At 33.1% G+C, this 15,402-nt stretch overlaps 1 protein-coding gene across 7 annotated transcripts in view; it reads right to left on the bottom strand.

Moving 5' to 3' along the window:
* LOC106686475 (dynein regulatory complex protein 11) overlaps window positions 1–15,402 on the bottom strand; it is a 79,608-nt gene that overhangs the window by 7,889 nt on the left and 56,317 nt on the right. For 6 of the 7 annotated variants that reach the window (XM_014429818.3, XM_067047697.1, XM_014429819.2 and 3 more), the window contains 4 exons: window positions 13,512–13,638; window positions 10,509–10,765; window positions 7,298–7,513; window positions 3,988–4,191 (listed from right to left, as the gene is read on the bottom strand). In XM_014429818.3, the coding sequence (XP_014285304.1) occupies window positions 3,988–4,191; window positions 7,298–7,513; window positions 10,509–10,765; window positions 13,512–13,638 (804 nt within the window). The remainder of the gene's footprint in view (window positions 1–3,987; window positions 4,192–7,297; window positions 7,514–10,508; window positions 10,766–13,511; window positions 13,639–15,402) is intronic. The other variant, XM_014429820.3, reaches the window with a different exon arrangement.

Genomic DNA, 15,402 nt, shown 5'->3' with positions numbered 1-15,402 from the left:
CGGTCAGCAAAGGAACAACATAAATAAACAAGAACATATTTATTTATTTTTCAGGTCTTCATCAGGGAGTTGTAGGCAGAGATCTCTGCTAAACTCAGCAGCACCCCCTGACCATCTTCTCCAGTCAGTAATCTACGGTCAACTATATACTATATACACCTCATTAAATAATCTTTACACTTTCTTGAGACTAGTTATTATTGTTTAAATAAATTAAATTTTAGTTTCAAAAACAATTTATATTTCTTTATAAGTCCGACGTTTCGTCCAATTCTTAAGGACAATATTAAATACAATTTTAGAACCACATAAATTTTAAAAAACTTTATGCAGGTTATTCTGCCCAGGCCATTAATTTTGGTCCAAAATTACCCTATTTTGTCAATTCTTCATATTAAATTAAAACTTTTAATCAAAGTTAATTTTCATCATAATAATTTATCACAACAATCTCAATTGTTCTTCCAAGAAGCTTCTTGTTCTATTTGGTATTGTTCCGGGAGATCCAAACAAGAGGCATTTCACAGTGAATTCTCTCTTCGAAGGTCTCGCAGAATTTTTCTTTTAGGAAAAGGATGCATTTTTTCATAGATTGCCTTCTTTTCCATTTCCACTTCATCTGCCTTTGAGGTCATTATTATCAAATCGCACCATTGGATCCAAGACCAAGTTGGTATCCCCGGCTTTAGGAAATGCCACTTTATGTATCTTGCTGATCCATCAGCATCAATACAATAGACCTTGTCAAAGCAGGGGTAATCCTTTTCTTTAAGGAACTTCATTAGTTCATATTTTACCTTATGGTGCCGGTGTGTTATAAGGAGGTAGTTGGGGCTTTTTCCCTGCACGTTGGCAGGTGTTTCTGACCCTCTTTCACATTTTTGATGGAGCCTACTGTCTGCTGGCTCCTTGGACTTCATGCAGGGGTGTATAATTAATATTCAGTTTCAATCTGATCCCGAGAGAACATGCTTCTTGAACTCGCATCTGCTAACTTTCGGGGTCTCTTTGAAATGGCAAACACCAATGCTTAGCACATTCAGCGATTTCCACTGCATCATTGTATGTAGACTGAAGATTAGACAGTCGCTGCTGAGGAGCCTCCTATTCTCGATCTACACAAAACTTGAAGAGGTAAGTAGATTAAGAAGTAAAAGTTGTGTGGTGCTCGCAATGCACCAGATTTTTTCATTTGCCTCATAAAATGGGATAATTTTTTACTATTATTTTTTTAATTTTATTCATTTAAAAAATTACATCCAATATGGTCAGACCAGATGACAACATCAAATGGTTGGTGCCAAAATAACATATAAAAATGATAGACATAAATAAAATGTAATTATTACAATTTTGACTAACAGGGTGTTGTGGAGGATATACAATTTTTAAGCTAGTTGAGTACAATATGAATTGATCTCAACTGATACAACAAATAATTTAATTAACAAATGAAAATAAAATAATAATTATCTTAATAAATTAAATAAAAAATAATAAAAATAACTCAATGGACTTTGAAGTGAATAATAAAGCTGCAAATTTACAATAAGTGAATTAATATAATAATGAGAATAAAACAAGATGATACAGAATACAATAAAAATAAGGATCCATGATATCTATAACTAAGGCACGCATACATTGCTAATTATAATCGTAATATAATGAATAATTATGTGGAGTAAAGAAAAATACAGGCAGATATGGCCATTTGGCGAATCAAAATCAGGTATTGGGAATCAGAGAAGTAAGAAAGTACCCAGCCAAATATTTCTTTTTTTAGTTTTCTTTGCGGTTGATTTATTTATTAGTTCTCCCGGTAAGCAATTGAACAGATATTGTACCATATAATTTAAGGTACATTTACCAAATTTATTGTTATAGGGTGGTTTGATGAATTCAATTTTTTTCTAACATTTTTTAGACATATTATTTCTTTTCTAAATTAATTATTATCCATAAATTTTAAGATAATTCTGTAAAAATAAAATAGCTTAGGTGATAAAGTACCAAAGATTTTAAGATTTTCTGCTTTATTATTGAGGTGCGTTACTGTTCTTAAATAATTTTTTTTTTTAAATTTGGCTTTTAGAATAACTTAACAATTTCTTACAAAACTGTTTTTGATGTATTTTAAAACTACTGATCCAATTAGAAAGGATTAAAAAAAAAAACAGGAATAATCTCCTTTTGCGTCTTCACGCTTCAATTACTTATTACAGTACATGTAGACTTAAGATAGTTTAATAAAGCAATATTTAAAAAGCGCCTAAAATTGAAAAATGGTGTGAAACTCTTCACTCCCGCTCACCTAGTAACCTTACTTATCTGACTTTTCAAACAGACAATTATAGCAAGTAGGTTGGTCGATGTAAGACATGTCGGAATCTCACAAAAGGATATCAAAAGACCATCCTTCCCGATGTGAGTGAAGGGTTTCATACGTTTTTCAATTTTAGGTGCTTTTTAAATATTGCTCTATTAAATTGTTCTAAGTTTCCTCTTCCCATTTCTGCAAATATTTCAAAAGTGATATAGAACTGTCACTCCCTGGGAGTCTTAGTGGGGCGGATCCGGCCGGGAAGGATGGCCTTTGTTTGGGTAATTGTGATGTGTTGTACATCGACCTTTTTTTTTTTTTTTTTTTTTTTCCCCCTTGCCATTTATGGGATACGGGGTGCGGGAGCAGTGGGGTAGTGCGCTGGGTTTGAGCATGCCACTGCTCCCAAGGATCACTAATTTTTTTTTTTTATTCTTTTATTAATTTTCTTTTACTGTGGTGCAGCCCAGCGCTAGGTTTAGCGCCTTACTGATGGAGCTGCACCTTCTCCACTGCAACCTCTGGGTGCCTCCTGCAGTTAACAGGCTGGTCCAGCCTTCCTGGTCTCAGTCTGGGTCAGCTTCCTCATCTTCTGGTGGCTCGCCGATGTTGGGCAGTCAAGCCCTTCCCATCGTGAAATGAGTAGGGCCCACTACCTCCTTCCACTTGTAAATGAACTTCCTGAAGAAGGGATAATTCACTTCTTGTATGAAACCGGGAAAGTCCGACTCGTTGAGGGCGTAAATCCCGGTATTTCTCAAAAGCTTGGCTCGGTGTCCTTTCATGGCAGAGCAATCTATTATTACGTGTTCCGCTGTTTCAGGAACTCCACACGTTGAGCACCGGGGATCAATGTTCTTTCCAAAGCTCTGCAGCTTTCCCCGAAACCCCCTGTGTCCTGTTAGGATCTGTGAGACCCAATAGCCTGGGAGGACCCATTTAGCCTTCAATCTAGAAAAGACAGTAGGAAAGAATTTTCTCAAAGTAGCGCCCTTCTGGCTTGCTACCCACCATCCATTCCACTCCTGTATTGAGTCCTCTCGCAGTATTTTCTTCCATAAGTTTGGAGTCTCACTGATCCTCTCTCGGAGCTCCTCCGGCAGCGCTATTAGACCCTGCCTCTTAACTTCATATTTAAGGACATCCTCCCTGAGGATGAGGTCCAGGGGTATCGCTCCGGCCAGAACCTGCACCACCTCATGTGACACCGTTCTGTATGTCTTCATGACCCTCAGCAGAGCCAGTCTCTGTATGGTGGCCAGTCTTCTCTTCTGTGTCTGCGTGAGGTTTCGGCTCCACGTAGGGGATGCTTACCTCAGAATTCCTAGGATCACACCTTTATATATGGTCATCGTTGCAGAGTATCTGAGGCCCAAAACACGGACCAACCTATTCATTATAATTGCTTGTTTGAAAAGTCAGATAAGTAAGGCTACGAAGGAGGGTGGGAGAGGAGGGTTACATGTTGTTTTTCAATTTCAGATGCTTTTTAAATATTGCTCTAAAACTATTTTAAGATTCCTCTTTTCATTTTAAGCAAATATTTCAAAAGTGATATATGACTGTCGCTCCCTGGGGGTTCCGGCCAGAAAAGATGACCTTTTTTTTTGTGGGTTATGAAAGTGATATACATTATTAAGTAATTAATTACATGGTTAACTGACCAGTTTGGGTTTGCTCATCCAAGGAAACTCTGCAGTTGCAAGTACCATTATCCTATCAACGTTTTTGATGGCTTTCAATAACTTTGGGACAACGCCTTTCAATGCACCAGGTCTCATGGCCTTTTCATTCTTTGGTACTTTTTTGTAAAATGGCTTTTCGGCACCTTCTATGAATATCACTGTAGGTTCATAAGCTTTTGCAACCTAAAAAGAAAATCCAATCTTAATTATAAATATCTCGTTAATTAGTGAGGTGATTCTGGAGTCTATTCTACGATACGAGGGAAATTGAGTAAACAAATAAGCATGAACGGTGGGTTGGGTGAAATTCTCTCTGTAAAAAGGCTTTACTTGTTTAGAGAAAACTGGTCACATGTTCTAGTTTAATCGATTTCTTCCATCTCATGGAACAGACTATATGGTCTAATATTCAAAACTTATTAAAAATTAATAAAAAAGAAATTTAATAGATTTTATTCTTCTCAGATCTAAAATTATTAAGATTAAATATTAAATAGATATGAGAATTTTATTTTAAATTATTTAACATTATGGACTCTTATTTCAGGGCAGTTTTTCCAGACAATCAGAACTCAATGACTCTTAACTAAATTAATAGCTACTTTTACAAATATAGTTGCATCCTAGGTAGAGCAAACTAACCAATAATATGATCTTCTTTGATGACTGATGGTTCTTGATCTTTTCTTTCTCAAGATGCTACCTTGGACAATAAACAAAGAATTCAGTACCACCTGCTTTCAGGGACGTGACAGCGGTGTGGGTTGGGGCGCAGGTCCCAGTGCGCTCAGTTCGATTCCCACCTGGGGCAGTTAACATTAATTTTTTGGCGGTCTCAAGAAATGAATCCTGACAATCTACCTTGGTTAGTACGCAGCGGCAACTCAGATTGCCGCCAGGGGGTTAGCAAAAAGGACCACTAGGCTCACTTGTTGGACTTGTTTCCCCCATCAAATACCAGTACCAGTAACAGGTGGTGTTTTCAGGAGACGTCCTCTCATCCGGCGATCCAAACGAAAAGTGTCTTTCTTTCTTCAATGATATACTCTTGAGTGACATGACTCAATGATATAGTCTTGGACGATTGCTGACTCTTGATCTCCTTTCAAAAATCTAGCATTGACAGTAGAAAAAGGTGGTCAGCCCTACCAGCTTCCCAGAGACGAATCCTCACACGCCTTAACAACAAATGTCGTTTTTGGTTCATTGTTCAATAGTTGATGCAAACATTGATTGTAGCACAACTGCTCTAATTCACTTACAATGATGTAATTCTGATTGTAATTCCATAAACTTGGGAAGGACACATGCCGCCATCTTGAAATATTTGAAACAACCTTCTTTTGGGCCTTCGTGAAATTGGTTAGCTTGCTTTTTGGTTTAATAAAATAAAATCAACAAATATTAACATTGATACATAAAATAAAATATAAATAAAACCACCTATTAGAGAGAAGAGAGAAATACTTTATTTATTCATCTATGCTGCCTAAATACATTAGGTTGCCATCTCACACAGCATACTTATCAATCCGTAATCGGACATATTTACATTACACATACATGGTATAATCATAAAAAAAAAGATATACAATAATAGGATATAATAAAGAAATAAACAATTTTTTTTCACCCCTACAGCTTCCATAAAACAGGGCTGACATTGCTTGCTCCTGAGTTGGATCTCACCAATATCTACGAACAAGTTATGCGGCAGTGGATCCCGGAGCACTGTGAAATAACTGGGAATGAAATGACTGATAAACTTGCGAAATAGGGCTCCAAATTACCCTAAATCTCCACCTTACCTCAAATGTAGGAAGGTAAAACCAATAATAGAACAGTGGTTCAGCAGAGGTGGAATAATCAGCATTCAGACTTTAAACGGACAGATCCATACGGACTCACCTTCAAGGAGGGAAGATATTTTTACTTTCCAGCTCAGAAATTGGACATAATCAGCTCAACTCTACAAAAGAATTAACATTGGTCCAACTCTTCTGTGTGAATGTGGAAGAGGCGAACAGACTGCTCAACACATTCCCTAAACGTGCATACTCATGAAGGAACTACAAGGGCAGAGATGGTCAGAACCAACTGACTTGGTGACCAAGAATTTATTTACCATTCCCAGAATTGGTTGTTTGAATGCGAAGGACAAGAAAATTTCTTCTAGCCCACTATTGGCTCAGCACCCATAAACAATATAATAATAGCTTATCAACTTAGACACATCAAATAATATGTTAATCAGTAGTGCCTTGTTTTCTGTACGATGGCTTTACTAGCAATCAAATAGGTATAAAATCTATGGAATAGCTTGTAATAAATGTAGGAGTTGAAATTCTAATCAAAAATATATTTAGATAAGAATGAAATCAGATGTTAAAGATAAGTACAAAATGAAAATACTATGGTTTTGAATTTTATTAAGAGTGATATTGCAATTATTGGGAAAAATCCCTGGTTTATCTGCTGATACAAACAAAATTAAATAAACACTGCTTTAGCAACCTTCACAATAGATTCCCTTCACTACTTTCACAAATATAAAACTCTCATAACCTTCTCTATATATCTCTTCAACGCTGAGACTTAACCTTCTGCGCCATATCTCTGCTAACTGCACCTTCTCCTTTGGTCACCAAACTAAGAATCCCCTTTGTCTCCCCTCTTCAGGCCCTTTGCCTGCCCACCCTCACTTCCACAGCCTTCACTTCAACTGTCATATATGAGTGATCCACAAGATTATATATCGATCAAGCACCTATCAAGGCTAATCAATACAAGAATGTACCGACGGAAAAATGTTGATTAAGATCTAATGATAGCAAGTTGTATTCCATTAAAATCAATATTTTGGCATTTCTGAAGATAATCTATTGAAAACTTTTACTACAGTAATTATCATAATCTCTATAATTGTAAGTCCCAGTGCTGCTACTAACTCCGAGGACTCGGGTTTGAATCCAACTGTAGCAGATAATTATTAATTCTCTTACTGCAGCCGTGAGTCAACCATGTGGGTTCTGGAACTTTCCTAGGGCCCACCCAGCCTTATAAAGTGGCAGCCTAACCCAGCCTAACTTTAATAGGGGAAAAATCTGGCAGTTGAGCAAGATCTTAAAAAAACCACAAAGTACTGAACCCATGACCCTTCATGGGTTGTAATAGATTATATTATTATTATTATTATTATTATTGTAAGTACAGTAATTTCCTAATCTACTGAGTATAACTTTATTTATTAAAATTATTTAACTAAAAAATATATTATTGATATAAATACCTTTATGAGCATATTTATTAGCATTTTCGTTTTGTATTTCTTTGTGAAATTAAGGGCTGGCAAATATATCATTACAGCGCCGACACTGTATGCCAAACTGTGCACTAGCGGATGGGTCAAGCGATCAGGACCAGCGAAAAGGACAGATTTGATTGAAGGGCACTTTTCCTTCACTATTGTGCTTCCTAACGGCAAGATCACAAACTCCTTTGCCACCTGAAACAAGATATGTCTCAATGATATGAAGCAGTAACCGTTTAATAAATAGTGTCCATACGTATATGGCTGTTATTATGTGTGACAATTCCTATGGAGCTGAAAATTTTTAGAGGTGGTTCTTCTATGGCTCTATTTAGATGTGAAATAAGTTTGGGTTTGAAAAAATATCTATTTTAAGTGGCTAAAAAATATTTCTTTCTATTACTTACATAAAAAGTTTTTAGTGATCACTGTGTAATATTCTATTTTAATTAAAGTGCAATTCAATTTGTAAATTTAAGTAAAAATTAAAATATAGAGAAAAAGTCTTGAAATTTATTTTTTGTTCCTGCTTACGCTATATTAAAAAAACTAATACAACCTGAACAGAATGCAGAATACATGTAAATTATAGTTATACAATTTGAGCAATGAGTAGTTTATTTAAATGAACAGTTGCATAATTTCTTAAATGGGGGGATTGGTCCGCAGTTAGTTGGAGGGGGTTAACCCCCTAGTTATCTATAAAAAAAGAACAATTTTTGAAAAAATCAAGTTATTTTTATCGTTTTTGATTTTTGCCTTGAATTGTTTTTAAGAATGAAGATGTGCAATAAACTTCCGTAGGAAAGTGGTCCTAATGGTTCTTATGCAATATTTGTGCATTAGGAGTCGAGTCGACATAAGAGAAGAATTTTCCTTAAGGATAATTTAAAGATGCTTCTTGCCAAGTATTTTTTTTTTTTATTTATTTATTGGTCGGGTTTTTCTACATAATATTTAGATTTTATTTACGTAATAACATGTACTTGATCACAGGTGAATCTGCGAGGCACATATAATAATAATAATAAATTGCTAAGACAAAAAGTAGAGGCACATATATTAATAATAAATTGATAAGACAAAAAGTAAAGTGCCCCACTTTTTTAATTTAAATAATTTTAAAAACATATAATCAATGTAGTAATTATTAGAAAAATAGAAACACCGTTGAGTGGAAGTACCACTTAAATAAATTTAATAAACCTAGATTAAAACTGGAATGAATTAAAAATGGATGTCTAGAATCCTCTTTTTTTGTTTTCGATAACTATTAGGGTCTAGTCATTCATAAGTAACTTCTGTTTTTTTATCAGACATTTATTTTTCTCTCATTAAATAACAAAATTATATTAATTTATTATGTATTCACCACTATCATCTATAATAGTCTCTTCCGTCTTCCTGGCAGTTTATCAATTCCATCCTTATGAAATGTGGTTGGATTAGATTGGAAGAAGTTTTCGACAGCCTGCCTGATATGCACTTCGGCATTGAAGGTTTTTCCATTAAAAAACCCTCCATCCATTTCAGATGTAAAAAAACAGCTGACCAAAGACTAAATGAAGCCTCGTCTATATCTAGTGAAAACAAAAACTTCACAGTTTTTTGCAGTTTATCGCAACTCATAGCATGCAGATACGAACAATAGATTCTAGTTAACTTTATTGGAAGTTACTTATGACTCGCCCTAATAGTAATTTTTTCAATATAAATAGTTTTTCCACCAAACTGATCCACTTTATCATGGATAGAAAAATAAACAATATCATCATTCAAAATGGCAGCATGTGTCCTTCCGAAGTCTCTTGAATTGATGCTACATTGAAATTTTTCTGTTGTTTCTCCACCAAAATTATAATACAAATCAATCCAGAAAAAAAATAGAACAGAAGTGTAATTATCTATGAATGTAGGATTACGTAAAAGTAGCCATTGATTTAAGTGTAATTGTGTTCTGATTGCCTGGTAAACGCACCGTGAGAGAGAGAGTCAATAATGATAAATAATCTAAAATAAAATTCTTATATTTAGTTAATATTTAATTTATTCATTTAAACCATATCAAAACTATATATTAGATCTGAGAGTAATAAAAACAGTTAAAATCCTTATAGCTATTTTAATAAATTTGAAAATATTATAATATCCTTTTTTTTGATAAATAGATGGCCTACAAAGTGGGGCAAAAATTCAGCAAATAAATAGTTGATTGTTCCTTCTTGGTCATATTCCCAACTATCTCCTTCATGTTCAGTTACGGTCAATTATTTATTTACATTGTAATATCCTCTTTTTTGATAAATATTTGTTTTTTATGTATAGATGGTTTTCGCTATGTTTTTATTTTGTATATCAACATTCAATATTCTTCATTTGCTTTATTGAACCGAAAAGCAAGTTAAACAATTTTCATCAATCAAATATGGAGTAAAAATACGTCGTTTAAAGTATTGAAGATGGCAGCAAGCGTCTTTCCAAAGTCCCTTGAATTTCTGTTATGTTGAGAAGATAGATTAAAATTTTATCAACTTTTGTTATTTTGTATCATAATTGTATTTACAGTAAATTTCAGAAAAAATAGAAGTTGATAATAAATATTAAAGAAAATCATAAGCAAAACCTCAAAACAGTTGTGCTGCAATCGGTGTTTACTTCGAACATCGAGGCATGAAGCATGAATGACCAAAGGAAATGCGGACACCTGTTTGTTGGGATGGTGGGAAAGAGGATGTCTCCTGGAAGCTGACCATCCTTTGTCTACTGTCAGTCGTAGATAAATAGAAAGAAGACATCAAGAGTCAGCAGTCATCCAAGAAGAGTATATAATTGAAGGAATAAAGACAATCTTTGCTTGTAACATCCGTGGTTTGGACATGTCCTGTAAACTAGGAAGAGAACTGACTCTTTGTCTACTGTCAGAGGTAGATATTTAGAAAGAATATCTCATAATAACACATAATTGCTTATTTTGCTATATCTAGGTTTTAATTATATTTGCAAAACTAGCCATTAGTTTAGTTAAGTATCTTTGTGTTCTGATTGTCTGGAAAACCCTTTTTGAGATAAGATTCAATAATGTAATATAATGTAAAACAAAATTCTCATACCTATTTAATATTTAAATTTCCTAACATTTATATAAATAAATCTGGAATATTATAATACATAAATTCAACTAATAAATTACCTGATATACATCACCCATTGCTGGAACTGGATTTTCATACTTTAATCTCGCTTCTTGTGCATGGAAGTTATATTGGCCTGTCAGACTGTCGATAATAATCGGTTTACACCTTATGATTAACCCTTCTTCTGTTAATTCATCAAATAGCGATTCCACGGTCCGTTCGGCAAGGGGGTCTTTTTTAACTTTTTTTGCCTTTTTCTTTTTTTCTTTCTTCTTTTTCCGTTTTATTTTAAGAACAGGCTCCCCCATTTCCACTATTTTTAAGAGCAGATAAAGGTCATAAAATTTCATATGTTATTGGACATAATTTATATTTCAATAAGGAAGTAAACATTTCTAAAATAATTATCAAAATAATAGCTAATTGTTTAATATGTTTTGTATAAATCAAATAGTTTGCAATGAAAAGGAGGAAGCACCATCTTAAGGGAATTTCGGAGTTACATGTTAAGTCAGGTCTAAATATTTGCCACTTGCTGCAAATCCAAAATATCAACAATGCTTGGTAAACAAAGAAAATAACAAACATAGATAGGTAGGTATACACTCACTTGAGAAACATGGTGGATGTCAGCTGTTTTTATTAGAATAAGGAACAAAATAAAGATAGGTGAATTAAAAAGAAATGTAAATATCGGCGAAATAGCTGGTAGATGATAAATAATTCATAGAAATGGTACTACATAATCTTTGAATTCAACTTCTGTTCAAGAATTTTTATCAGATATTTGATTATTTATTTATCCAAACACATTATGTCCTCATAAATTTATATTTGTGTTAAATAAAAAATGTACCACTGAAGTTACTTGACAAACTATATAAATAACAAAAGTCAGGGTAATAAAAATACCCTTAAGAATCCTGCCATCATTTTTTTTTTATTCATTGACATTTACAAAAAATACAAATCAAGTAAATGTGATGTTAGATTACAGTGGCATGATACAGACATGTAGAGAAACTAGGCATCGGTAGCACTCTATCATTTCTCTACATTAGAAGGACTCGAGGCCATCTTCTTTTCAGGCACCTCGGAGGATTGTCAGGAATGGAAGAGGAAACAAGGTTAAAAACTAGCAGATTTGGGTGGTTACAGAGTTTATAACAGAAGGATTGATATCTGATTCAAGCTAGTTCGATGACATGTTGGAACATTAAGGTCTTTATGGATGATTTTATTTGTGATGGAGTAAGGAGCATTGAGGATTTTATGAAGGATTTTGGGCTGTAAGGATTAGATACAAGAGAAATTTGAAGATTTAGTGGAACCCCAAAGCTAAACTCCATATGTCCAGATAGACCTTGATATGGTTGCCATGGTGAAATAACAACACTGGCGATATCTGCGTAGACAAGGGGTGTTACGGTTGTCATGGTAAAATAAAAACATTGGCTAGATCTGTGTCGACAAGAGGTGTTACGGTTGTCATGGTGAAGACAAAACACGAGCGATATGCTTTAGACGAGTGGGTTTTGTTTTTATGAAGGCGACAGTTTGATTTTGGAACACGTATGTTCAGTCAAGTTGGTTTTGGTTTTGTAAAGGTGACAGTTTGATTTTGGAACACGTTACGATTGTTCAATGTGAAGTGGTAATAGTTTAAAGGCCCTCTGTCTTTACTGTTTGAACCGGAATATCACCATATGAGAAATGTTGTCATATATGTTTTGTTTTTCAAAATTATGGTGTTTTACTTCAATAGACAGTCATTAACACTAGAAGTGCAGATATAGTGGAGTGCGTAGCAACGAATCTTCAGCACGTCCTGGATAGGAGAGTTGCGGCATTCTGGATAGGTGAGACGGTGACCGGAAAGGAAATATCGGACAGCCTTATGTTCGCCCAGGAGTGCACCCAAGGACTATGTGGGGTTTGAATTAAATTTTATTTTGTATTCACTTTTATACTCTTTTGGATAATAATGTAAATATAGTTATTAAGGTTAAGCATTTAAGTTAAGGTTAAGTCAACCTATAAGTTTTAATTGTTTTATTAATTGATAAGAATTATTTTTTTCCTTTTTCATTCTCTGTATATATACTTATTATTATTATTAAACTTTTATACATATAGTTCTGCTGTTCTTTCTCTGCTTTCAACTTGTTAATTTACTTATTTTTTTTTTTTGTTGTTGTTTACGGAATATTATGATAATTCAACAGGTGGGTTAGGTAACACCCCTAGGTTTTCTGTTATCTACATGTAAAGGTATTCGCCAGTGGTCATAATTCAACAATTGTTTATATAGTGGTATATTTTAGCTATATTGTGGGCATAAAGCTTCTGGGTTTTCAGTATTTCCAAGAAAAAATAATGTGGCGCCTAAGGAGTAATTCTTTATTGTTTTATCTTTTTTTTCCTTCTGCGATTATATTTTTTTTAAATTTAATTATTTTCCTTTAACTCACCCCCTTCTCTGCTGAGCGTGGACAACTATAAATGATAAACATATAACTAAGGATAAGTCAAAATTTACGGTTATAACCTTATCATAGTCATATAGATCAATCTTTCATAATGGATTGGAAGTTTAGACCATTTGTCTAGTAAGAGTTGTAATAGTCGGAATCTACATGCAGTTTCCTGTCTTTTCAGACTTATATAAGGATTCCAAGTTAGTCCTTAGTCCAGATGTAGTCCAAGATAGCAGCCCTGTTCTACATGGGTAAGAGCAACATTATTAAACAATAGGGCAGTCAGTAGGTTTACGACAAAGGGTGATTTATTTTGATCCTCCAATTTCAACACATTCTTGGAGAGTTTGGGATGCAAGTAAAGGGTTATTATTGACTGCCAGTAGGCATAAGTGGTAAGGATAGTGTTAGGATTGGTTGGGATGTTAGTTGTATAAACTATGTAGAGGATGGGACCGAGGATACTACCTTGAGGAACACCAGGTTTCTACTTCTAGACTTGAGCTATTGCATGATTAGTATATAATCGAAAATAGGAATATTTTTGTTATATAATAAATACAATAATAATTGCATACATACAGGTATCTTTTTCAATTGCTGCTTTTAGAATTTTCAGCTCCTTTCTCATTTGGTTGTCAACATCCTTTCTGACCTCCCTAGTCACTTCGTAAATTACTTTGCTCTTGATTCGCTCTAGCATGTTAATCTAATGGAAAATATTTAATTAAATTTATATATAATTGACCATAAATATTAAAGTATAAGAAGATGGTCAGGGTTGTGGTCAAAAAAAGAACAAATAGTATAAAACTATGTCCGACATTTCGCCCCACTTTGCAGGGCTTCATCAGGGCTAAAAAGATACAAAAAAAAGAAAACTGAGAATATTACAACAATAAGATACAATAGGGTAATTTAAGCTAGGATAAATATTATGTAAAAATAAAGTGATAAGAAATTACATATAAATAAAAGGAAGGAAGAAATAAAATAGTATCAATATAAAATAAACTTGAATAAATAATGATAAGAATAAAAAATAAGTAACAATGGCAAGAGTAAAAATTTTTTAAAAATACATAAAATATACAGTTAAAAAAGTACAGGAGATGTACATAAAACAAAAACAATATGGGAAAAAAAAAAGAAGAAAAAGAAAGTAGAGATTAAATAAATGTCTTGAAGAATAAAATAAAAATAATAATAATGATATTAAATGAGCAAAGAACAAATCAAGACCACCTAACTGTTCAAAGCAAACGGTTGAACAGAAGGCAACAATGAAGCGGAAGCGTGGAGGAGTGGGGAGGAGGTGGCCAGCCGTTTAATGGTTATATTTCTATTTCAAATACATCGCGTATACAGGAAGTAGTCATAAAGATATGACGAAAAATAATAAGAGAAAGATACAGAAATATGATAATAATAATAATAACTATAATAATTTTCTAATTTAGGATTAACTAAGTAAAATTAGAATGATACATATCGTTACTAATAATACGAGTTTATACTGAAGAAAATATAGTTAGGGTGGTTAATACAATTTAGGATATAATAACAATGATTGTAAAAGAAATAACTAATAATAAGTAAAAGTAGATGAAGAGTATTAAAAAATAAAATTAAAAAAAAAACTTTAAAAAAAAAATACAAAGAAATAAATAAGAAAAATAATTAGACAATGATAACAACTGTATATATCGTGAAAATAATCCTTTATCTATACTGATAATAGTAATAGTAAAGATAACAGGAGTAACATGAATAATATTAAGTGAAATAAGGTAGTTTAAAAATTGGGAGTGAAAGTTTACAAAATAAAATAAAAGTACAAGGTGAGATGTAAAAAGAAGTACATGAAAAGATTAAAAATAAGTAATAAAGTATAGAAATAAGTGAAAAATTTTGATAGAATGTTAACAATATAGGTGATGATAATGATAAGTGAAATAAATTAATAGAAACAAGTCAAGTAAAAGTTTACAAAAAACAAAAAAAAACAGAGTAAATGTGAAAGTTAATAAATCATAGATGAATAAATATAAGTGAAAGCAGCGACAAATAATATAAGTGATAGAGAGATAACAAACAGGTGAAAAACAAAAGTATAATAGAAAAATTTGGTGATGATAATAAAATTATTTAGTCTTAATTAAGTTTAATATATGGCTATAGGTATGTGATACAGTTTTGTATACAGTTTTTATCGATTTTGTGGTTAACTGGAAGGGGTTCAAGATTTATATAAATGGATTCTGAGATGAGTCTCTTTTGGTAATTAGGAACAGTGGCTAAAATAGTGGTATGGTCAAAATCAAAAGCATGATTAACACTAAACATACCATAACGGGTCAAATGTTTCATTTTGAACTTTTCCATTGAAAATGCACGTATAATTTTATTGCGTTTGCACATTTGACTTCATGACTTTTTCTAAGTAATTAATGTACAGTTATAAAAATATTTT

Source organism: Halyomorpha halys, unplaced genomic scaffold (genome assembly GCF_000696795.3).
Source record: "Halyomorpha halys isolate HHAL.00 unplaced genomic scaffold, Hhal_1.1 Scaffold826.1, whole genome shotgun sequence".
NCBI lineage: Eukaryota > Metazoa > Arthropoda > Insecta > Hemiptera > Pentatomidae > Halyomorpha > Halyomorpha halys.
Note: the sequence above shows the minus strand (reverse complement) of the source record. Positions and strands in the feature narration are given on the sequence as shown.